We start from the raw sequence: 24,773 nt of genomic DNA on the forward strand, positions 1-24,773 counted from the left end.
TCTTTCTATATTATCAGTGGCTCACAGTGCCATTTCACTCAAAACACTTTGTTGAATTAAATTAAAATCAGATCATGTCCATTCATGTTTCATTACTGCCCTCAGGTTCAGAAAACAAGCTCTGAAACGGGCATAATGAGTTCCTCTCTCCTCTCCTTCCAATAAGAAGTAGATTTCTTGGGGTTGGCAGGAGAGAATAGGGTTATTCAAGATCTTTTTCCTTCCTTCTTTGCCACCTGCTTTGCAAATGGACTTTAAGCCATGTTCATTTACATGTGAAGCGGCTTTAATATTTAATTTCCACTCTAATAGGGTGAAGTGCATTGAACTAGGAGAGGCATAGCAGTTAGTCAGTGTAGGAGAAAATTCTGTTCAAATATCCAAGTCAAGTCACTCTTTCTGGAGTGCTCACTTGATTCTACCACTTGTGTAAGTCCACTATGGAACTGGATTAAAGTTTGAAGAGAACATCACAAATATTTGACAAATGCAAATTCAATTGTCCCTAAACTAACTCTTCATGATTTATCAAAGAACGTACAGCTTTTGCATAGAATCTGATGGAATTAAAAACCATAAAAGGGTTTTATTAAATATAAATAATAATTATTAAATACTTATACTATGCTAAGAATCATTCCAAATATCCTATGTGTCTAATTTCACTCAATCTTCACAATAAGTCATAAAAGTATGAGCTACGACCACCAAATCAGTTTCGTAAGATGATGAAACTGAAGCTCAGAGAGATTATATAACTTGCCTGAGGAGACACGCAGAGCCGGCAAATGGCAGAGGCTGGAGTTGAAACTTAGAATTCGTGTGTTTACTCATTATACCATAATTATTCTCAGGCTCAATGTAGTCACCATGGAAACCTCTAGGGCATGTGAACTACTGTGCTCTCTTGTGGGCAAGAGTTGACACGTATAAATCAAAGTTTGAAGAAATGGATTCTTTAGGAGGCAGCTTGAGGAAAGGAGATGTGAGTTTTTGCTTCCCCATTTCTAACCAGGCCTCAGTTTCTTCATTTATAAAGGAAAAATGCAAAAGTCCCTGAGCTTCCTTTCAACTCTAACATCCTGTAAATCTAGTTAAGCAGACAGGCCCAAATAAGGGGAAAAAAACATCGAGAAGCTTAGTTACCAAATGCTTGTACTGCTTCCTGTAAATGTACAATATTCATTTGAAATACTTTGTTCCTGCTGTCATTTGATCTTACCTCTCGTTTTCCCTTTCTTTCAGTTTCTCATTCAAACTTTAACTTTTATTTTACCTTGTTATACTTAGATAGGCTGTTTGATATCCTTGCCGGAGAGACATGACTAAGATGAATCTGAATATTTGGGGGGATGTTTTCTTGTCAGCCTTTTTATGTTTTAAAATTTCCTCTAGTATAATTTCTGAAATAGCAATTAGTGTAAATAAAATGGGAATAACAATAAATACAAAGGCAGAGGTTAAAGTTGATTCACACTCTTTAGAACAATAGGTTGACTTCATGTACCAAACACATTATTATAGACTTTAAAGAAGAGATAAAGAAGAAACTGAGGGATAGGGCTAAGACACGTGTTATAGCCCGACCATATCCTACAATCATTCTATTATATTATTGTGGCAAGACTTCTTCTAAATTCATTTAAGGCCACGCTGTGCCATGGCAGCAATGTATTGCAGTGCCACTGTGGGACGAGTTTCAAGAGATAGCAAGGTGCGTGGAAAGCATCTATGCTTCAGGACCAGGTTAGCCCAGATTCCAATATCAGCTCTGAATTCTTCTAAATCCATTTCAGGCCATGCTGTACCATGGCAACAATGTATTGCTACTGTGGGACCAGTTTCAGAAGATAGCAAGGTGCATGGAAAGCATCTATGCTTTAGAACCAGATTAGCCCAGATTCCAATCTCAGCCCTAATGTTTACCAGCAGTAAAAACTTGGGCAAGTAACTTATGACCTCTGAGTTTTCATTTCCTCATCTGCAAATAGACCGTTGTATGCATTATTGTGGGTGGTTGAGATGAAATAAGTTGATGTAGGTGAATGCCTGGAAACTAGCAAACACTAAAAATGTTGGCCTTAATTCCCTTCTCAGCTGCTTTTTCCTTTTTCAAACAAAACTCATCTATCAACTGAGAACATTTTGTATTTTTGGCAAACATAAACTAAAGAAGTTTGGCAAAATTCTAAGCTGTCACTAGTTGTTTTCTGAAGAATCACCCAGTTCTCAAATTAAAATTAATTTTAACCGCATTATTTTAAAATGCCACCTGGGTAGTGTCACAAAATTAAATAATAATAGCAGTAGCAGTCGTCAAAAGATTGGGAATCCCCATATCAAAACAAAAAGAGAAATGGAGAGTTGACATTTACAAAAAAAATAAGATGACATCTTTAACACTGAGAACCAATTATTATAAAGGATAAGCACAAACATAGAACTTAACTTGTATTATACTTTTGCATGCCAGTTAGGTGATTACAGTCACAACACAATATAATAAATTGTACATGGCAATTTCATGTTAAGAATTATTGAAATATAAACAAAAGGTAATGGTAAAAGTAATTTTTTTGTTCTAATCATATTTAGACATTTAAGCAAAAAGATAAATGCCATCCACATTTTCAAGACTATATATATGAAACTTAGCTAATTATAAGAGGATATGACAAAATTAACAATAGACCAAACATATTTATACTAATAAAAAAGTTTCTCAAATTTTCAAATCTATTTGAGTTTAGTTTAGAGTTCGTGCACAGACATGAATATGTTTTATTTGATATCCTACTATTAAGACAGAAAAACTCCAACCTGCCTGCCCACTGAGGTGGAGCCTTAGGAAGTCCGTGCCCTTTGCAGCGGGGAGGAGCCTGGCCCTTCCTCTTCCTGTGAGGAACATAGAATTCAAACTGTTCGGCAGGCAGCGCTCTAGCAGGGACCCTGGCTAGGCCCTCTTTTCTTTCTTTTCATCCAATAAAACCCTGCTTCACTCACCCTTCAAACCATCTGCAAGCCTAAGTTTTTGTGTCTGGGGGATGGAGAGGGACCCAATCTTTAGCTGAACTAACGAAAAGTCCTGCAACACTATCACAAATGAAAGGCAAATTCTGAATTTAATCATCACTGAGCATACATGCAACACAAAACATCATTTCAAATTATGCTTTTATAAACTTTGAAAGTTAAAATTGTAACAAGTTTGCTAGTTTTGGTGTTGCCATAAAAAACTGCAATGCAGGCATTGGAAATGGGGCATCTGACATATTGTGGAAATGATTAGTATTTATTTTTTCAGGTCCTGGGACACAGTAGGAAGCAAAGCTGACAAAAATCCCTTTCTTCATGGAGTTTCCAGACTAGTGTGGAAAAAAAAGTATTTTTAAAAAAATAAGTGAATTATATATGTCAGAAGGTAAAAGGGCCATTGAGAAAAATAAAGCAAGAGAGTACATTGTATATCTCTATCATGTACTCAGGAAATTATTAGGTTTTGACAATTGGAAGTATCTTAAGAGTGTTTATGAGTATTGATAAAAATAAATTAGAGTGAACAGAAACTTTAATGGAGATTAGAGAGATGAAATAGAGATTATGACAAGGGAAAGGGAAATTATCATAACATACTCTTAAAGTTGGCAAGAGGCTTAGATGTTGCTTAGGAAATCCTTGCTTTTCAGATTAGCAAACAGAAATCCTAAAAGTGTAAAGAGTAGGGAATAGGAAAAAAAAGATATCTTAAAATAGCATTAATCCCCTTAGGTCAACACTTTTATCTATTTTGAGTGCAAAGATTTTCTTATGACCCAGAATCAAATATTCTGGGTTTCACTCTACTGAAGGCATTATATATAACTGCAAGGCAAAAGTGTAAAGTTTTGGTTATTTGGATATCATTTATGTTGCCCTCAAACGTAATGCCACTTGTGCCAGTAGATAAATGTATTATAAGAAAGTCTCTCTTTAATAAACTTACCCTCTAGGCCCTGCAGGGTGAGGCTGGGCCTGCATGGGGTCTGACTGACAGGAGTGGCCTGAAATATCCAATTCTAGTCCTTCTCATTCTGGTAATCTGAAGTTGAGAGCCCTGGGAGGGGCTTGTCCATTGTGTGGACAAATGCTTTTCCTGGTGATGTTAATCAAACATAAACTATAAGAAGTATTCGTACTTCATCTAATGGTGAACATGAAATCATTAGCCTGAAGATCTGCTGATCACTGGGAGCCAATACTAGGAGCCCATGCTTAAAGGAACAAGAAGAAAAGGCCTATTTTTAGAAGGTGGCATCTCAGGTTCCATTCACCATTCTTTGTAGTCTGCAATGCTGACTCTGTAACCTCGAGGACTTTCTGGGCTTACAAGTCATCATGACTTGAACACATTATCTTGTTTCCCAAGGCCTATTACTCCCAGAGGGGCAAGATTTGAACACTTATCTGTCATGGGTTTTGCCTGTTGTTCCTAGCCCTGATGGCTTTCCCTTCATCTGGCTGGGACAGATAAGAGGAATAAAGCTAGCGGACTCTAACTCAAGGGCAGGAAGCTAGCAAGTCAAGTGCATATCCATCAGCACCAGGGGCTGGAAGCAGGAATTCAAACAGCAGCAAATTCTTCATTGGGTAATGAGTAGAACAGAGGAGAGGCAGTGGAGAGGATAAAAATATTAGGTTTCTGAGTTATATTGTAATAAATAAAATGATAATTATAGTCAAGATAATAATATAGCAAGTTTGAGTTTTAGAGTAATTACTGTAGAAGTCTGGATTACAAATCCTTACAATCCCTAATGCATTAATCATAAGGCTTCTTTACTCAGAACATGTTAGTTACAAGGAAGCTTATCATTGTCCCAAATGCAATATCAAAACATCTTTATTTTGGAGCATCCTTAGGTGATCCTCTTGCCTAGTGATTGGATCAGTGCCAGAAAGGTTCAACAAGAAAGCATTGCATTCACTTTGATCTTAAATGTTTTGAAATCTGCCAATAGGCAGAATATGTATCTTTTCCCTAACTTAGAGAGGGTCAGGAAGGAGCACAGGGAATGATCAAAGAAGTTGAAAATAGAGCCTAGGAGAAGCGTTTAAAAGAAGGGAGCTGTCTTTGGTTGGAGGAAAAAGAGAAAGCAGAAAAATGGCAACGCTAGTGGCTTCGAAGGCTACAAAGAGTTCTTACTTAGAGTTATCCATTTATTCATTTATTTATTTACCCAAAATGCCCTGCAATGGGCCAGGACCTGGCAGATATGAAAGACAAAAATTAGAGGTACACAAAACAAAGCCCTGGCTTTAAAAATCTCCTCTCCATTGCCTGTGACCAATAACTGAACAAAATCCAGTATAGAATTGGATGCAAGTAGGAAAGGAGACTGAAGTGAAGGGATTTGAGAAACTGAAATGCTTGCCAAGGCCAAGGTAGCAATGGAAATAAATATACCTCCACTGGCCATTTGTTCATGAGAACAACTGCTTGTTAAATGGTGAAGTAATTTTCAAGGTTGATTGGGAGAATATATACCAGAAGAAAGAAGGGAAAAAAGGTTATAGCTTCAGTTTGTAGTTTGGATTATTCTGTCTTAGGCTTGGTGTGGTCAGTATAAAGCAGAGCAACGATTTTCCAGTTTTCCACTGTGCACTTCATGTATACTAGACACTGTCTGAGTCACATCAGAGACTATCCATGCCATATAAATAGCAGAAAAGACAGAAGCCAATGATGTCCCCTCTTCCCACCACACTGAAGTTAACAGAAAGCCCACTGGCAAGTTTGCCAAGAAAACACATATGTTCAAACTCATGGTAACCGGTTGTGTTATTAAGTCTTCAGTTCCTCTTGTGCCACAGGTTCTTGGAATTTCCTAGTCTTTGATTAACTGAGATTTATCATTATTTAGGACAAAAGTGTTGTGATTCTATATCACAAATACAGGTATGACATTTACTTCTTTAAAATAATATAAATAAACAAGATATTCAATCTTAGATAATTCAAGTGCCAAGATAGACTGTTTTTTGTGTTTATTCTTTAAACACGAATTTTCTGCTTTAATTCTCTTACCATTCAAACAGGACAATTCAAACTTTTCCAGCCATAATTAAGTCTAGCTTAAAATCTTATTTAAAAAACTGTGACAATAGAAACAGAATTTTATAACTCAGGAGAGCACTTCCTAGTCAATATTTTCAATATTCAGCAATCCCTGTGAACATTTAAGTGGGAATTTTCACTTTTTAAAATACTTAAAATTTACTTCTGTGGGTCTCACTCATGTGCAAACTGCCCATACATGAAATTATGGGTAATCAAAACGTCATTTTTACCTTTCTTCTTTTTGTGTGTATTGTGTATGTTATTTTTAAACGGACAGCCCATTTTAAAGAAATGCTTTTCCATAATGGTTGAACTAGTTTACAATCCCACCAACAGTGTAAAAGTGTTCCTATTTCTCCACATCCTCTCCAGCACCTGTTGTTTCCTGACTTTTTAATGATCGCCATTCTAACGGGTGTGAGATGGTATCTCATTGTGGTTTTGATTTGCATTTCTCTGATGGCCAGTGATGATGAGCATTTTTTCATGTGTCTGTTGGCTGTATGAATGTCTTCTTTTGAGAAAACAGTATGGCGATTCCTCAAGGATCTAGAACTAGATGTACCATATGACCCAGCCATCCCATTACTGGGTATATACCCAAAGGATTATAAATTATGCTGCTATAAAGACACATGCACACATATGTTTATTGCGGCACTATTCACAATAGCAAAGACTTGGAATCAACCCAAATGTCCATCAGTGACAGATTGGATTAAGAAAATGTGGCACATATACACCATGGAATACTATGCAGCCATCAAAAAGGATGAGTTTGTGTCCTTTGTAGGGACATGGATGCAGCTGGAAACCATCATTCTTAGCAAACTATCACAAGAACAGAAAACCAAACACCGCATGTTCTCACTCATAGGTGGGAACTGAACAATGAGATCACTTGGACTCAGGAAGGGGAACATCACACACCGGGGCCTATCATGGGGAGGGGGGAGTGGGGAGGGGGGAGGGATTGCATTGGGAGTTATACCTGATGTAAATGACGAGTTGATGGGTGCAGCACACCAACAAGGCACAAGTATACATATGTAACAAACCTGCACGTTATGCACATGTACCCTACAACTTAAAGTATAATAATAATAAATAAATTTAAAAAAAAAGAAATGCTTTTAATCAATCCATTAAGTAACACATTCTGAGAAAATATCTACTTTATACAAAGTACATTGTTTTCTCCTCAAGATAATGTTGAAATATAAATGACAACTATGACATTCTTCAACTGAAATCTGCCTTGTTTCTCCTCCATCCCGAAACAATATTTCATAGGTCAAATGTCTGCTCATAGCTTACCTGTCTCGCTTCCAATCAAAGGCTGATTTGCAAAATGCTTGACAAAATCCTTCAAAGATGAGAATTCATTAAAGCCAAATTTAAATGAATATCCAGTATATTCAACGTGAAAGTGTTTAACAGAATCTTTGGCCCTAAAAGGGAAAAATAAGTAATTAATGTTATTTAACAAATAAATACCTTGTTGAAGGGAAATATGATCTTAGATGTTAGCATCACTATTAACCCTTTCTAAGAGCTGAGAATTAGACAATCATTGAAACCACTGACAATTTTAAAGAGCATCACCAGTTTCTTTTGGCAGAGTGTGCTCTTTTCGACTTTTATTTATTTATTTATTATTTTGAGACAGAGTCTTGCTCTGTCGCCCAGGCTGGAGTGCAGTGGCATGATCTCAGCTCACTGCAACCTCCGCCTCCTGGATTCAAGTGATTCTCTGGCCTCAGCCTCCTGAGTAGCTGGGATTAGAGGTGTCTGCCTTGATGTCCAGCTAATTTTTGCATATTTAGTAAAAACTGGGTTTTGCCATGTTGGCCCAGCTTGTCTTGAACTCCTGACCTCAGGTGATCCTCCCGCCTCGGCTTCCCAAAGAGCTGAGATTACAGGTGTTAGCCACCACGCCCTGCCTCAACTTTTTACTCTAATGGAAGACAAGAGACTGTTCTCCCTATCTACTCCTAGACTTACCAAAAGAGTCCTTGAACATTATGCTGCTAATGGGGCATGAGTTTAAGAAGGGCAGAGAATAGGAATGACAGAAATGACGTATGACACCCTCACCACACTCTCCTCCATCTTGGGCTTTTCTCCCTTGCTTGTCTGGGAGTCAATCAGAATTCAGCTCTGTCGCTTGATTAGTTATGTGAGCCCAGCTCTTTTCCTCCCATGCATGTTCCACTGCCTCCTGAATAAAATATCAAATTTCCTACGTTGTCATTTTCCACTTCATTTTTGAAATGAGCAGAGTATTAAATAATATATATATATATATATATATATATCTGCCTCTCCACTTTATTTGACCCCATTCTATCTTTCTAGCCTCACTTCCTGCTATTCCTCTCAGTGCAGCCCATGCTACAACGTTAGCATGCATCAGAATCATCTAACGGGCTTGTGAGAACCCAGCTTGCTGCCACCTCCACCTCCACCCCTGCAGATTCAGATTTGGTAGATCCAAGGTGGGGCCTGAGACTGTGCATTCCTAGCATGTTCTTAGGTGACACACCTGGTCTGGGGACCACACCTTTAGAACTGCTGCCCTAGTCCAACTGGACCTACTGCTCTTCAAGGAGTTTCCACTTCTGTCCCTTAGTTCACACTGTTCCTTTTTCCTGAAACAGTCTTTCTCTTTGTCTCTGCTGGTAGAAATCCCAGCCACTCATTAAGTTGCAGTTCAAGTACTACCTCCTCTGTCAAGTATTACATGATAATTCCAGCTTAAAGTTAATTGCTTTTTCTCTTCTGAACCACCTAAACACTTATCTTGCTTTCTTGTATGTTATTTCTCAACCTCTACTTTGTAGTATGTTACTTGTATGTGGTCTTTTTGGCTCTGTGAAGCTATAATTCCCCAAAATAAGGTATTTGAATCTTCTACAGCAGGGGTCCCCCATTCTGGGACTGCAGACCGCGTACCTGTTAGGAACCAGGCCGCACAGCAGGAGGTGAGCAGTGAGTGAGCATTACCGCCTGAGCTCTGCCTCCTGTCAGATCAGGCATGAGAGTCTCAGGAGCCTGAACCCTATTGTGAACACATGTGAGGGATCTAGGCTGCACACTCCTCATGAGAATCTAATGCCTGATGATCTGAGGTGGAACAGTTTCATCCTGAACCCCCATTTCCCACAAAACCAGTCCCTGGTGCCAAAAAGGTTGGGGACCACTGTTCTACAGCACTTACCAACGTGGCTGGTGCAGAATCAATGCTTTCAAATATTCATCAGTAAAAGAATGAACAAATAAGTGAATATTTGTTCATAAAACAAAAATAGTCATTCTCCTGAATTAGTCTGTGGTTTTTGTCACCTTTGCTGGTCATTTTTTTAATATAAGCATTCTCTAGTGCTTGTAATGAAAATCAATAATTTATTCTTTATGTATATGAAATATATGTCATCGATTTATAAATAGCTTATGGTCTAATTGCTCAGATGAGACATACATAGGTGAAAAGTTAATTAACTTTTCATTTTTGGAAGATTCATGCCAGGGGTCCCCATCCATCCCCCTGCCAGCCACACAGCAAGAAAATGAGTGATGGGTGAGCTAGTGAAGCTTCATTTGTATTTATAGTTGCTCCCCATTGTTTGCATTCTCACTGAGCTCCACCTCCTGTCAGATCAGTAGAGGCAATAGATTCTCATAGGAGCGCAAACCCTGTTGTGAACTGCACATGCAAGCGATCTAGGCTGTGTGCCTCTATGTTAATCTAATGCCTGACCAACTGTTACTGACTCCCATCACCCCCAGATGGGACAATCTAGTTTCAGGAAAACAAGCTCAGGGCTGCCACTGATACTGAATGACGGTGAGTTGTATAATTATTTCATTATACATTACAGTGTAATAATAACAGAAATAAAACACACAATAAATGTAATGCACTTGAATCATCCCAAAACCATCTGCTGCTGCCCCGGTCTGTGAAAAAATTGTCCCAGGTGCCAAAAATGTTGGGGACCTCTGGTGTATGCAATAAAGCATCTACAACTTAACCATTAGATGGACTTTTGACATTTGCTGTTGAGCAGAGAAAGCACAATTCTTGTTGCCATTCAAACAGAATTCCATCTTGGATTAATAATTTTTTCATCTATGTTATTCAGAAAATGTATAAATAAAATATAACAGGGTGACATGTTAATGAATATGCTTTTTTCTCCTCTGTGACCCCTACTTACCCCATCACCCTCTACCTGTTTCGCACACCCACTTCAAGTAGGCCTGTAGATTTTCACTGTTCCAGGAATGGGAGCTGTGGCAGGCAGCATTTTAAGATGACCCCAAGTCCCAGCCCATGGAGTACACACTTTATGCCAATTATTCAGTCAAAAACTAGTCTATATGCTACTGGGAAGGGATTTTGCAGGTCCTTAAAGTCCTAAGTCAGTTGATGTTAAGATATGGACATTATCTGAGTGGGCCTGAAACTAATCACATGAGCCCTGTAAAACAGAGAGTTTTCTCTGGCTGCTCATCGAAGAAAAAGTCAGGGAGATGTTTTCTGGCTGGCATGCAAGAAAGCAAACACCGATGTGGTAAACAGCCATGGGGCCATGTGGCAAAGAACTGTGGGTGGCCTCTCAGAGTTAAGAATGCCCCTCTGGCTGACAGCTAAAAGGAAAATGAGGACCTCAGTTCTACGGCAGCAAGGGAATGGATGTAGAAGAATGAAGAGGAAAGGAGAAAATGAAGGAAGAAGACACTGAATGCCAGATCAGAGCCAGAACCTTCTCCAACACCTTTATTCCAGCCTGGCAGGACCTGGACAGAGAATCCAGCCAGAAACTGAGATAATCAAGTTGTGTTACTTTAAGTGCCTAAGTTTTTGATAATTTGTTATGTAGCATAGAAAATGAATATAGAGGCAAGGCCCGGAGCCCAAAGACAGAGTGTGAAGGCTGCTACTGAGTTAGTGACAAGTAGTGACCGTGCAGAGTGGAAAAGAAGTGAGAGAGCCTCTGAGGCCAGATTAGCTTGAGGGACTGCACTATGAAGGGAAGAGTGACTCTCCATGGGATATGGAAGTGCCATCAGAACGGTAACACAATAACAGTTTGAGCTTAATGGGTGGGTGGCTGAGGGAAATTTCATGGAGTCCTCACATCCGCTGCCTAATCCATGGAGAAGTGCCTAAGAACCCAAGAAAATGTGCTACATGTCAGTGGAAGGCAGAGTGTCAGATCCTGGCTGAGAACCAGCCACCTCCCCTGACTACCAGAAGCTCGGTCAGCCTCTCTGATCTGGGGTGCCAGCCAGGAAGAAGCGGGTGTGGGGTGGGGAGGACCTGAAAGGTCTGGACAATGATTGCAATTGCCTGGATGAACCTGGTGGGGACTGGATTAACTTTCTTACCATTTGGGAGAAATGGAGACTCAATAAGAAAAGTTAGCCCACCAACAGTGTAAAAGTGTTCCTATTTCTCCACATCCTCTCCAGCACCTGTTGTTTCCTGACTTTTTAATGATCGCCATTCTAACGGGTGTGAGATGGTATCTCATTGTGGTTTTGATTTGCATTTCTCTGATGGCCAGTGATGATGAGCATTTTTTCATGTGTCTGTTGGCTGTATGAATGTCTTCTTTTGAGAAATGTCTGTTCATATCCTTTGCCCACTTTTTGATGGGGTTGTTTGTTTTTTTCTTGTAAATTTGTTTGAGTTCTTTGTAGGTTCTGGATATTAGCCCTTTGTCAGACGAGTAGATTGCAAAAATTTTCTCCCATTCTGTAGGTTGCCTGTTCACTCTGATGGTAGTTTCTTTTGCTGTGCAGAAGCTCTTTAGTTTAATGAGATCCCATTTGTCAATTTTGGCTTTTGCTGCCGTTGCTTTTGGTGTTTTAGACATGAAGTCTTTGCCCATGCCTATGTCCTGAATGGTACTACCTAGGTTTTCCTCTAGGATTTTTATGGTATTAGGTCTAACATTTAAGTCTCTAATCCATCTTGAATTAATTTTCGTATAAGGAGTAAGGAAAGGATCCAGTTTCAGCTTTCTACTTATGGCTAGCCAATTTTCCCAGCACCATTTATTAAATAGGGAATCCTTTCCCCATTTCTTGTTTCTCTCAGGTTTGTCAAAGATCAGATGGCTGTAGATGTGTGGTATTATTTCTGAGGACTCTGTTCTGTTCCATTGGTCTACGTCTCTGTTTTGGTACCAGTACCATGCTGTTTTGGTTACTGTAGCCTTGTAGTACAGTTTGAAGTCAGGTAGCGTGATGCCTCCAGCTTTGTCCTTTTGACTTAGGATTGTCTTGGAGATGCGGGCTCTTTTTTGGTTCCATATGAACTTTAAAGCAGTTTTTTCCAATTCTGTGAAGAAACTCATTGGTAGCTTGATGGGGATGGCATTGAATCTATAAATTACCTTGGGCAGTATGGCCATTTTCACGATATTGATTCTTCCTCTCCATGAGCATGGTATGTTCTTCCATTTGTTTGTGTCCTCTTTGATTTCACTGAGCAGTGGTTTGTAGTTCTCCTTGAAGAGGTCCTTTACATCCCTTGTCAGTTGGATTCCTAGGTATTTGATTCTCTTTGAAGCAATTGTGAATGGAAGTTCATTCCTGATTTGGCTCTCTGTTTGTCTGTTACTGGTGTATAAGAATGCTTGTGATTTTTGCACATTAATTTTGTATCCTGAGACTTTGCTGAAGTTGCTTAGTATGGCGATTCCTCAAGGATCTAGAACTAGATGTACCATATGACCCAGCCATCCCATTACTGGGTATATACCCAAAGGATTATAAATTATGCTGCTATAAAGACACATGCACATGTATGTTTATTGCAGCACTATTCACAATAGCAAAGACTTGGAATCAACCCAAATGTCCATCAGTGACAGACTGGTTTAAGAAAATGTGGCACATATACACCATGGAATACTATGCAGCCATAAAAAAGGATGAGTTTGTGTCCTTTGTAGGGACATGGATGAAGCTGGAAACCATCATTCTTAGCAAACTATCACAAGAACAGAAAACCAAACACCGCATGTTCTCACTCATAGGTGGGAACTGAACAATGAGATCACTTGGACTCAGGAAGGGGAACATCACACACAGGGGCCTATCATGGGGAGGGGGGAGTGGGGAGGGGGGAGGGATTGCATTGGGAGTTATACCTGATGTAAATGACGAGTTGATGGGTGCAGCACACCAACATGGCACAAGTATACATATGTAACAAACCTGCACGTTATGCACATGTACCCTACAACTTAAAGTATAATAATAATAAATAAATTAAAAAAAAAAAAGAAAAGTTAGCCCACTATAGGAAAAATTGTAAAGTTGCATATTACCTGCTTGAGGTTGTGACTATGAAAGCTGTACAGTCATAAATCCATTCTGCATTTACAGATAAATCAGGGAATAGTGAAAAGGGCACTCAGCCAGGTGTCAGGAATCTGGATTCTGGCACTGTTTCTATTGTTGATTTTTGGAGTACCAGACATTCCACCGCTTTGGGTTTCAGATTCTTCAACAGCCCCATGAAAGGTTTGTATCAAATAATTCCTCATGTCTCCTCCAGCTCTAACAATTTTTTTCCTGCTAATGAATGGAGCAGGAATTTTTTTATACCTTTATCATTTAGAGTTTGGAATCCTTTAACTTGGTGGTCTAACAGGAATTGGGAAGTTTTGCTATCTGACAGTTTGAGTGATGATAAAGTCAGTAAGTGACAGAGGAGCCCATGCTGAAGTCATAGAGCCCTGAAGCACCTTACCTAACGGAGAGAGAGTACAGCCCAGTGGTCTCATTGCTGTCCCGCAGAAGGTAGCTGCCGTCACACCCATTTGAGAGGAGAAGAGCTTCGGCAGCATGGCGCGTGAGGTTGCCGTGATACCACCTAGAAAAGAGGGAACAGCGCTTTCACTCAGGCCAAACCATGGCATGACTCCCCTGCACTGGCTTTTCCTCGCAAAGATTAGCTAGCAACATTCTTCAAGATAAGTAGCCCAGAGATTCAGCTCTCAACATCAGGACAAGGAAATTGCTGGGTGGGGTTGAAAGGAGAGCACGGAGTTGACTAGTAGTAGTGTGACATGGGTTGAATTGTGTCCTGAAGGTTCTTATGTTAAAGGGCTAACCTCCCAGTACCTCAAAATGTGACCTTGTTTGGAGACAGGGTCTTTACCAAGTTAAAATGAGGCCATGGCTGGGTGTGGTGGCTCACGCCTGTAATTCCAGCACTTTGGGAGGCCGAGGCAGGCAGATCACTTAAGGTCAGGGGTTTGAGACCAGCCTGGCCAACATGGTGACACCCCGTCTCCATTAAAAACACAAAAATTAGCCTGACATGGTGGCAGGCACCTGTAATCCCAGCTACTCGGGAGGCTGAGGCAGCAGAATCACTTGAACCTGGCGGACAGAGGTTGCAATGAGCCAAGATCATGCCATTACACTCCAGCCTGGGCAACAGAGTGAAATTCCATCTCAAAAAAAAAAAAAAGAGGTCATTAGAGTGAACCCTAATTCAATATGACTGGTTTCCTCTTGTAAAAGGGAAAATCAGGAGACAGACTTGCCTATGGGGAGAACACCACATGAACATGACAGTCACTTGCAAGCCACGGGAAGAGACCTGGAATAGATTCTCCCTCATGACCCTTGGAAGGAACCAATCCTGTTGACACCTTGATTTCCAACTTTGAGCCTTCAGAACTATGAGGCAATGGATTTCTTATAGTCAGCTGCCCAGGCTGTGGTTCTTCGTTATAGCAGCCCTCACAAACTAATACAGTGTTGCTTTGTAATCAGAATTGGTTTAAAGTCCAAGTCAAAATAGGCTTTGACAAATTGCCTCTTCCTTTTTTCTTTTTTGTTTTCTCACACTCTTTTTCAAACGTGGTACTTTTTCATGGCTTAACCTCTGAGTTATAATACTAAAGTCTATTGTCATGAGTGAAACGAAGCTGGATGGAAGCAATTATAGTATGAAATAAATGCCATCAAGTACTGTTTCAGCCTGACAAACATCTGAAGAGCTAGGGAATGCCACAAGGAGATTCAAATTGATCTTTGTGTTTTAGAAAAGGTAATATATATCTATGGTAAAAAAAAAAAAAAAAAAAAAAGTCCAACTTGTCCAAAAGGAGACATAGCAAAACATGTTTTCCTCACCCTTGGCCTTCAGGCTCCCTGCTCCTTTCCTAGAGGACACTATGGTAACCATTTTCCTGTGCTTCCTCTTAAGAGATAGTCTACACATGGTGGGAGGATCACAAGGTCAGGAGATTGAGACTATCCTGGCTAACACAGTGAAACCCCATCTCTACTAAAATTACCAAAAATTTAGCCAGGCATGGTGGCAGGTGCCTGTAGTCCCAGCGACTCAGGAGGCTGAGGCAGGAGAATGGCATGAACCCAGGAGGCGGAGCTTGCAGTGAGCCGAGATCGCGCCCCTGCACTCCAGCCTGGGTGACAGAGTGAGACTCCATCTCAAAAAAAAAAAAAAAAAAAAAAAAAAGATTGTCTACATATCTAGAGGCATTGGGTGTGTACCCCCACTCCGGATTCTACAAACATAAGAGCATTATTTATTCTTTTTATTTTCTAGGCATATTGCTCTGCACCATCTTTCTTTTCTCCAATAACAGGTCATTCACATTCTTTTAAACGATGTCATAGAGGCATGCAATGTGATGATTAGGATTGTGGCCCCGGGGGTTGCTTTGCCTGGATTCCAATCCAGTTGGTACCTCTTACTAGCTGTATGGCCTTGGACATGTTACTTAACCAATCTGAGCTTTGATTCCTCATGTTTAAAATAGTATGACAAGGCCAGGCGCAGTGGCTCAAGCCTGTAATCCCAGCACTTTGGGAGGCCGAGGTGGGCAGATCACAAGGTCAGGAGTTCGAGACCAGCCTGGCCAATATGGTGAAACCCCGTCTCCACTAAAAATACAAAAATTAGCCGGGAGTGGTGGCGGATGCCTGTATTCCCAGCTACTCAGGAGGCTGAGGCAGGAGAATCGCTTGAACCTGGGAGGTGGAGGTTGTAGTGAGCCGAGATCGGGCCACTGCACTCCAGCCTGGGAGACAGAGCGAGACTCCGTCTCAAAAAAATAATAATAAATAAATAAATAAATAAAATAGTATGACAAGTAGGCATACCGCATAGGCCAGTTGTGAGTCCTGCACACATCAACACGGGTGATGTGCTCCAGAAAGCCTGTGCTTAGTATGCATTAATTGCTACCAGGAAGCCATTGAGATCCACAAAGCCGTAGCTTTCAGTTTACTCTCTGTGGCATGATTTTCTTATTGCTCAAATATAATTTTTGTTACTTTTTATTTAGATTAGATAACAGAAAGCTAGATAGCAGGGGGAGTTGCTGACTGCTAGGGACCACAGTTTAGGTCAGTGAAGATGAAAGAGACAGGCAATTATACAAGTGTCAGTGTGATGAACTAAATGCTATTAAAGAGGTGTGTATAGTGTAAAAACGCTTTGAGGAATAGCCCTGTTCTGGCATTAAGGGATCTTGCTGTCACGAACCACACTGGCATCCACTGTGACATCCCTGTGGCATAAAATTTTAGCCTGAGTAATAAAGAGTAAACGTAAGTGCATCTGTGGAAGGAAGTTTCTATATAAGTCTCCAGGATACCTAATTTCTGAATCTGTATTTCCTAATGCATGTTTCTTAGCATATTTTATCTTTGGGGCAGAGATGCTTTCATCCTATATTAGAAATATACTTGCTAGCTGAAAGCAATGGCATGAAACACATTTTATAAGAATAATCACAGAGCTATTTACCCAAAGCAGCTCCATTCATTGAACTGATTCCCAGACAAGTTCAAATCTGTTCACCACAAAATGCTTTCAAAGAACAATTGGAAGAATTGGAAGTGAAGCAATAATAAACTTCAAGTTCAACTGAAGCCAAAATTCTAATTCTTTTTGATAGGTGGAGTTTCTACAAGGTTATTAAAACTTAGATATATTTTGCCAATAATTAATTTTATAATAAACATTTCAGCATATGTTTCAGTTTGAGCCAGTAGATTGTTTATTTAAAGCAATATTTGATTCGCAAAATTCCAAAACATTTAAAGAATTTGGACATTCCTTTGGATTCTTTTCAATAGAATTGGAAGTTTTTGTTTAAAGCATTTATAGAATTCTTCTGACATCTAGTTATATAGCCTGATAACAGTTGTTTATTTAAAGCAATATTTGATTCGTAAAATTCCAAAACATTTAAAGGATTTGGACATTCCTTTGGATTATTTTCAACAGAATTGGAAGCTTGTGTTTAAAGCATTTATAGAATTCTTCTAACATCTAATTATAGCCTGATAACAGTTTTTACTAATAATGTTTTAATGATAACTTAAAAAACAATAACTATATACCATAAATACATAAGAAATACTTTAATATAATGCAGGAAGAATCACACTATGCTGCAGTCTGGAAAAATCTTGGAGACTGCAATTCCTTGGAGGCAGCTTTGCTTGAGTCAATATTGCCTTTTCAGGATTCTACAGACTCCAGGGCCTGGGCAAGCCCAGTATAGAGCTTTCCAGGCAGCCACCTACATTCCATGATGTCAACGGTGCAATAAGGATCTTCATTCCCCAAATAGCTTTTCCATAAAAACCTAAACTTCCCCTTTTAATTGAGTTAAGCGTTCCTTTCCAGGAACATTCTGATGAGCATTTCTTCCAGGGGAGTGAATATATATCCTAATGACATTGTGTATCCTTTGTAGAAATATGTCCAGTTTTGATAAGAATGACTCAAGACTGTGTCCATAAAAGTTAAAAATAGAGTTAAGTTGGTAGTTTTCGCATAATCAACCTTTTCTGCCTTCAATCATTGCTTCAAATCCATGAAAGGCATTGTGCTAAGCAGGTCAAAGGGAACAAAAATGAAAAAGCCACATACTGGGTGACAAGTAACCATTAATCTAGTCAGGAGGATAAGACAAGCATATTGCAAACGATATTCAAGAGAGAATAAAGTACCCAAGGGATGTTCTGAGAAGAAGGATCAAAATCAGATTCCATGAATGAGCCAACATCTGTATAGGTCTTGAAAGATAACCTGTTTTTTTTTTTAAGTGTATATTACCTTTTATTCTGATTATAAAGGATATATAGTAAAAATCAAAACATACACATGTAAAGAAGAGAAAGTATATGTGTTTTTCAGAAGAGGAAAGATATATTTCAAATAAATAATCTCACTGTTAATCAGAGAAATGCAGATTAAAACAATAATGTGATATTTTTCTCTATCCACCAGATCAGTTATAATGAAAGGGTTAGATAGTATTAAGTATTGGAGAATTTGGGCAATGGCTATTATTGTCCATTGTTGATAAGGGTCTAAGTTGGAGGGGAATTTAGCACATAGGGTGTAACTGAACCTGCACATATGACCAGTGATTCCTCTTCTAGTTTCCACCTAGTGAAACACCCACACGTGAGCAGAAGAAAATATGAACAAGGGTGTTCACTGCAGAACTGTTTGTAAGAGTAAAAAATCTAGAGTCATCCTAAATGTCCATCAACATGGAGATGATAAATAAAGCTGAGTGCTAAAAGGATGAGATTATGTAAAAAGTTAATCAGAAGTGTTTGAAAAGGCGTGAGCATATTTTTGGTTGCCAGACAATGAGGGCAGGGAGGTGGGGTGCTATTGTTATTTTGTGAGAGGGTGTCAGGGATGCTTAACATCCTACAAATGATACAGTCTTGAAGAACCAAGAATTATCTTGTTCATGATGTCAATCACAACCCCCTCCTTCCACTGAGAATCACTGAAGATGTGCGTGTATACACACACACACCAAAGTTGATAGATCCCAACATATATTGTAAAGCTAGAAGAACTAGTTGCAGGCACCAAATGCTACCACTTAGTTTTAACACGTTCCCCTATAAAAAATCAACAACAAAAATGCACTTGCATATTAAGATATATAAAAACATAAAATAAGAGTTTAAAAAAATATATACCAAATTCATAAGTATGATTTTCTTTGTAGAAGAAACCAGAATTGGTTCAAAGGGGACTTTAGCTTGATCAGATTTTTCTAATTTAGCTTATTCTAATGAAAAAAAAAAAGATTTCTATATTGAGTAACTACAAATTTAATTAGAAAAAAAGAAAATAGCTATTTTTTTCCTTAATCCATACTTCCAGAGATAACCTTGTTAATAATTTGTCTTTTTCCTTCATTTATTCAACTACTGCTTATTGAGTACTTGGACTGGCCTAGGCACTTAGGTGAAGATTGAGAGAGAGAGAGAAAGAGAGAGGAAGAGAGAGTTTGGCTTTTTCCCATTAGAAGTCTGGTGGGGTTTGGAGTAGTAGTTGTTCAAGGAGATATAACGTGGGAGGGAATAGCAGCAGCAAAGACCTAGAAGTGAGAGAATGCCAGACAGTCATGTGAGAATCAGAATATCATGCAGTCATGTGAGAATTCAAAGTGAGTGATGAAGGACAACAGTCGGGCATGGTGAGAGATGAAGCTGGAGGACATTGAGGCTGTATATGTGGCACTGGATACTGACAGTTCCTTGTTTGATGTTTATAGAGCCACCTGTGGCTTAATATGCATGTTCAATAGCTCATTACATAAAATCTAATTGCATGGACCTTAAAGTTTCTATAATTAGATCTATATTAGATTTTTTTTTTTTTTTTCCTAGATGGATTCTTGCTCTGTCGCCCAGGCTGGAGTGCAGTGGCACAATCTCGACTCACTGCAACCTCTGCCTCCTGGGTTCAAGCAATTCTCATGCCTCAGCTTCCCTAGTAGCTGAGACTACAGGCATGTGCCACCACGCCTGGGTAATTTTTGTATTTTTAGTAGAAATGGGGTTTCACCATGTTGGCCAGGCTGGTCTCGAACTCCTCACCTCAGGTCATCTGCCCGCCTTGGCCTCCCAAAGTGCTGGGATTACAAGTGTGAGCCACTGTGCTGGTCCAGAACTATATTCAATTAAAAAAAATTTAATATTCCAATTATTAGGGATAAGAGGCAGATTTGAATGGTCTTGAAGCTTATAAAATCTAGAGGTCTCTTTAAGAAAAATTACACAAAATTACAAAAAAGAAAGGAATATTTATTTAAAACGAGAAATCACAGATTACAAATTTTAAAAACTGAAAAATATCACAAACATCACAACACAGAGAAAATAACTTATTTTTATTAATTAACTGTTGAATCAAACCTTATAATTTTTTTCTCTATAGTTTTGCTGTCTGGTCTTTGATTGTCTCTTCATGTAATAATTTAATAATATAATTTCCTATAGAGGGAATGGAATGATAATTAAGTCTTTCATCTAGAACACTTTAAAAAAAATTCTCGATAGTATAGAAAAACTATTTTCAGCTTCTCAATGTGATTGGTAATGAAATTTTTATAGTTGTTGGTGAGGAGAGGCCATGCCTTTGTCTCTGGTCGTTCCCTCAGGTAGTCCATCTGCTCCAACAATTTTTAACTTATTCACTATGTGACCCCCTGGCAAGCAGCAACCTGAGTTTTCTCATCCATCAAGGTGACTAGTAAGAATGCGTAGGAAAAAAACTTTCCTTTTTTTTTCGAGATGAAGTTTCGCTCTTGTCACCCAGGCTGGAGTGCAATGGTGCCATCTCGGCTCACTGCAACCTCCACCTCCCAGGTTCAAGCAATTCTCCTGCCTCAGCCTTCTGAGTAGGTGGGACTACAGGTGTGCATCACCACACCTGGCTAATTTTTGTATTTTTAGTAGAGACAGGGTTTCACCATATTGGCCAGGCTGGTCTCAAACTGCTGACCTCAGGTGACCCGCCAACCTCAGCCTCCCAAAGTGTTGGGATTACAATTGTGAGTCTCTGCGGCTGGCCAGCAAACCTTCTTATTTTCATGTATTGGAAAAATTTTCTTCTTTTATAAACTTTTTATGCAATTCTTTAACTTTTACAGAAAAAAAATGAGCTAGATTTGCTAAATTAAACAATGTATTATGAATATGCCAGACATTGTGCAAAGTGGTAGGAACACACTGTTATGAAGTTGGGAATAGGTTCATTTTTTGAAACTAAAAAAAAAAAAAAAAAAATTCTTCTAGTCTCATTTTCCCTGAAGAAGCAAAAAAGAGCAAGAAACTATTAGAAAGAATGTTATAATCTCCATTTTCCCCAAGGCCCACACATTGCCATAATTATGTCTAGGGCTGATAGAGTCAACAGAGAAAAGACTAATCAAGCTCCAAAGGAATATTTGTACTGGGTTTATAAGATTATGAAAACCAGCAATTCAACTTGAAGGAAACAGTGATATTATCCTTTCCATGATACAATAAAAAACTAGGAAACACCCACCCACCAAAGAATTTTCATTGCTGCCTTTTAGTAAGATATAGAAAATAAACTCAGCCACAGAAAATGCAGACAGGCTGGATCCGGAAAGCTGGTCCTCAGTTCAGCTTCCTTTCCTTTCATTCTGGGGCCTCTTTGAGCTAGAATCTTCTGGAAAATTGCTCCAGAATAGTGGAACTTTCATAGTTTCTTATCCCATTGGGTTTTATTGTTTTAATTTACTAATCTAACTTTATACCTCATTTGTTCTGTTCTTTAAAGGAGAGGCTTTTAAATTTTTTGAATTGACTCACAGTATAAAATACATTTTATATCACTCTGTGTATATATAAACATACATATGTCACAAATGCACACACACAAAACAAAAAGTTACAGGACATAACACCTATCTTTCTATAGGCTATTAACTTGAAAATTTTCTTTTCTCTTTATTTTGAACAAATATTCATGTGACCCATTAAATTCACTTTAAGCCTACTAACGGGTTGTACCTAGTGTTTGAACAACAATGCAAAGCTTTGCTACTCAAAGTATGGACCAACAGCATCAGCATCACCTGGGATCTTGTCAGAAATGCACAACCACAGTGTTTGAATAATTTCTAAACTCGTTAGGACTCATCCAATCTTTGCCTACATATTGCTAATGATGGGGAACTCAGTACTTGTATAGGCAAGCTCAGTCCATATGTTCATGATTCATGGTTAGAAAACTCTTGGGCTACATTGAATTGCCATTTTTTTTGCTGTATGGCTTTCAGCAGATGGTTTCAGAGCTACTCCTTGGAGTTACATAGATGACACATGTAGAAAGAGTTGAAAGCATTTAGAATGCACATTCTTCTCTTTCCATCATCTTCAACTTTTCCTTTTATGACATGCTTTCAGTTCCTTTATCATCCAGGGACCTTATCACCCAGAGACCTCATCTCCTCTGAAAACCTTTCAAACTTAAAAAACCTACCTTAACATTAAGCTCTAACCTGCAAAACAAAGCAGCACAGGAGCTCCCTTATTCTGGCTGCTGGGCACACATAAAGCAGCCTGAGATTGCATTAGTTTCTTCACAATTGCATCATGCAGCTGATTCACACTGGACTTACTGATGATTAAAACTTCCAATTAGGTCATTTTCCTCATCTGCACTTATAAGAGTGATGGTTTTAAAATCAAGTGCAATAAGAAACTTTTTACTACTGGGAAATGCCAAGTGAAAAGAGATGCTAATGAGCAGCCAACCTGGACCACACACAACCTCAGGCCCCTCCCTCAATTTGCTAAGTCTCACGTGATTGCTATGCAGTTTAGAGTTTGAGGAGCATGCATGGGAAGGACTCTTGGGCCTGAAAACTTTAATTCACTTCAATAATGTGAACAGTTCAAGTTCACAGAATTTGGCCTCTGAAGAGAAGGGCAAAGCAAAGTACTAAGTGACTTTTCAGTACCAACAGAATGGAAAAGAGAAGGATCTGCAGGTTAACGTATAAGAATCACCAAATAGCTGCTATTTTAGTGATGTGGACAGTAGATATTATAGCATAGGAACGGGAGCTCACAGTGGGCTGGAATGATCAGGGAAAACTTCATGGAGCAGGAAGATGATTAACTGCAGTTTGAAGAATGAATATAGGTTTCATTAGGCAGTGAGAGGCATTCTGAGAGGAGAAATGACATAAGCAAAGGCACCGGAGTTGACATGTGCTTGGTGTATACGGGCAACCAAATGCCTAACTGGAGCACAGAGTCCCTGTTGGGGAGTGATGAAAAATAACTCTGAAAGAACTGGTGGACACAGAAAGCAATCTTGCACTTTAAAACATATGCCACACATCCATTTAGATAGTACATTTCTTGATGACAAAATTTCTTAGTAACTCATGTCTATAGATTATTCACATATTTATTGATATATTTTTCCCTGCCTGGAAAAGATACATGAAATAGAACCTCAATTCTGTTTCATCAGAGTTATAAAGAGGACATACATTTCAACCCAAAGTGGGAACAAAAATTCCTGATTCTGGGAAAGCAGCCAAAATGCTCTGGAGTTGAACAGCCAACAAAAGCATTCTTCTTTAGAAAATTTTCTCTTATTTCTTCATTTTCAAAGTTGTTCTCACTTTTATATGACACTGACACCCCTCTGAACTATCTAGACCAAAGATGACAAATGCATAACATATGTGCCACACCCCTTCTCTAAGGTGATACATGGCACAGCTAATTGATGTGTCTTTCTTCCTGAGCCTATACTTAGCCTCACAATCTTTCTGAACACAATGGTGGTGGAACATAAGATGAATCTGTTAGGTATTCACACTCTAAGGGTTAATCTGTTCTTACCACTTGAACTATTCCATGGGATTGCTTGGCTGCTGATTTCATTCGTGCTCATTTGTTCATAGGGTCGGTGCTAGATACTTTGATTTTGTGGAAGGTAAAGCATTTGGCCCTCTATGCCATTAGAAATCATGGGTTTAGGGTGTCTTATGTAACTCAAGAGCTACCAGTGCTGTAATTTCTATTAGAATTGGGTCATGACATATATAAGAAAGATGGTGTTGCTCACACAAGCCCGTTAAGTCACATGTTCACAAGTGTGGGCTTATTTTTCCATTGATAATAGCAATGGACCTGTTCAAATAGAGAGAATCGAGCAGAGGCCTTATAAAGGATTTTGGAAGTTCTTACATGGTCTCATACAGGTGTCGTGTTATATACAGGGGAGGCCAAAGAGATTCTTCAGAGTCTCTCCAATAGGGAGGTTTCTGTGATGGAACCAGCAGGGCTGTATCTTTCAAAATTTCTTTTCTAAATGCCCATGTTCACATGAGCTAAGAGCAGAGCTAAATGGTGAGATGAGCTGCCCCAGCCTTTAGAAAACAGAACTGAGTGATGATGGAGGCAGAGCATGTAAATATCTCATTGATCTGTGAGTTAAAGGCAGGTCCCAAGTTTTTTGGTGGGAGTCAAGGCTCAGCTAATGGAAATCAAAACTGAAAGGGAGGAGAGAATTCTGTAGTAGTTTGGGATCAGGATGAACCTGTTTGTGAAGAAGTCTGAGGAATGAGGCAAGAAGCTCTGGAAGATGAAAACACAGAGACAGACAGAGATGGAGACTCAGAGGTTCAGAGACAGAGTGGCACAAAGGCTCAGAGACAAAAAAGTCAAAGAGCTGCATACAGACAGATAGAAAGATAGAGACACAAAACTGAGATCAAGATAGACCCGCCAGCTCACACAGATAGCCAGAAGCACATGGAGACAGAGACTTAGGGAACACACATGCAGACCCAAA

The 24,773-nt window shown here is 39.2% G+C and overlaps 1 protein-coding gene across 4 annotated transcripts in view; it reads right to left on the reverse strand.

Annotated features, from left to right (window-relative positions):
• LOC105486362 (dual adaptor of phosphotyrosine and 3-phosphoinositides 1) overlaps nucleotides 1–24,773 on the reverse strand; it is a 61,189-nt gene that overhangs the window by 27,981 nt on the left and 8,435 nt on the right. For all 4 annotated transcript variants that reach the window (XM_071093262.1, XM_071093261.1, XM_011749219.3 and 1 more), the window contains exons 2-3: nucleotides 13,869–13,991; nucleotides 7,415–7,548 (exon numbers count right to left, since the gene is read on the reverse strand). In XM_071093262.1, the coding sequence (XP_070949363.1) occupies nucleotides 7,415–7,548; nucleotides 13,869–13,991 (257 nt within the window). The remainder of the gene's footprint in view (nucleotides 1–7,414; nucleotides 7,549–13,868; nucleotides 13,992–24,773) is intronic.

The sequence above is a fragment of the Macaca nemestrina genome, chromosome 3, assembly GCF_043159975.1.
Source record: "Macaca nemestrina isolate mMacNem1 chromosome 3, mMacNem.hap1, whole genome shotgun sequence".
In the NCBI taxonomy this organism is placed as follows: domain Eukaryota; kingdom Metazoa; phylum Chordata; class Mammalia; order Primates; family Cercopithecidae; genus Macaca; species Macaca nemestrina.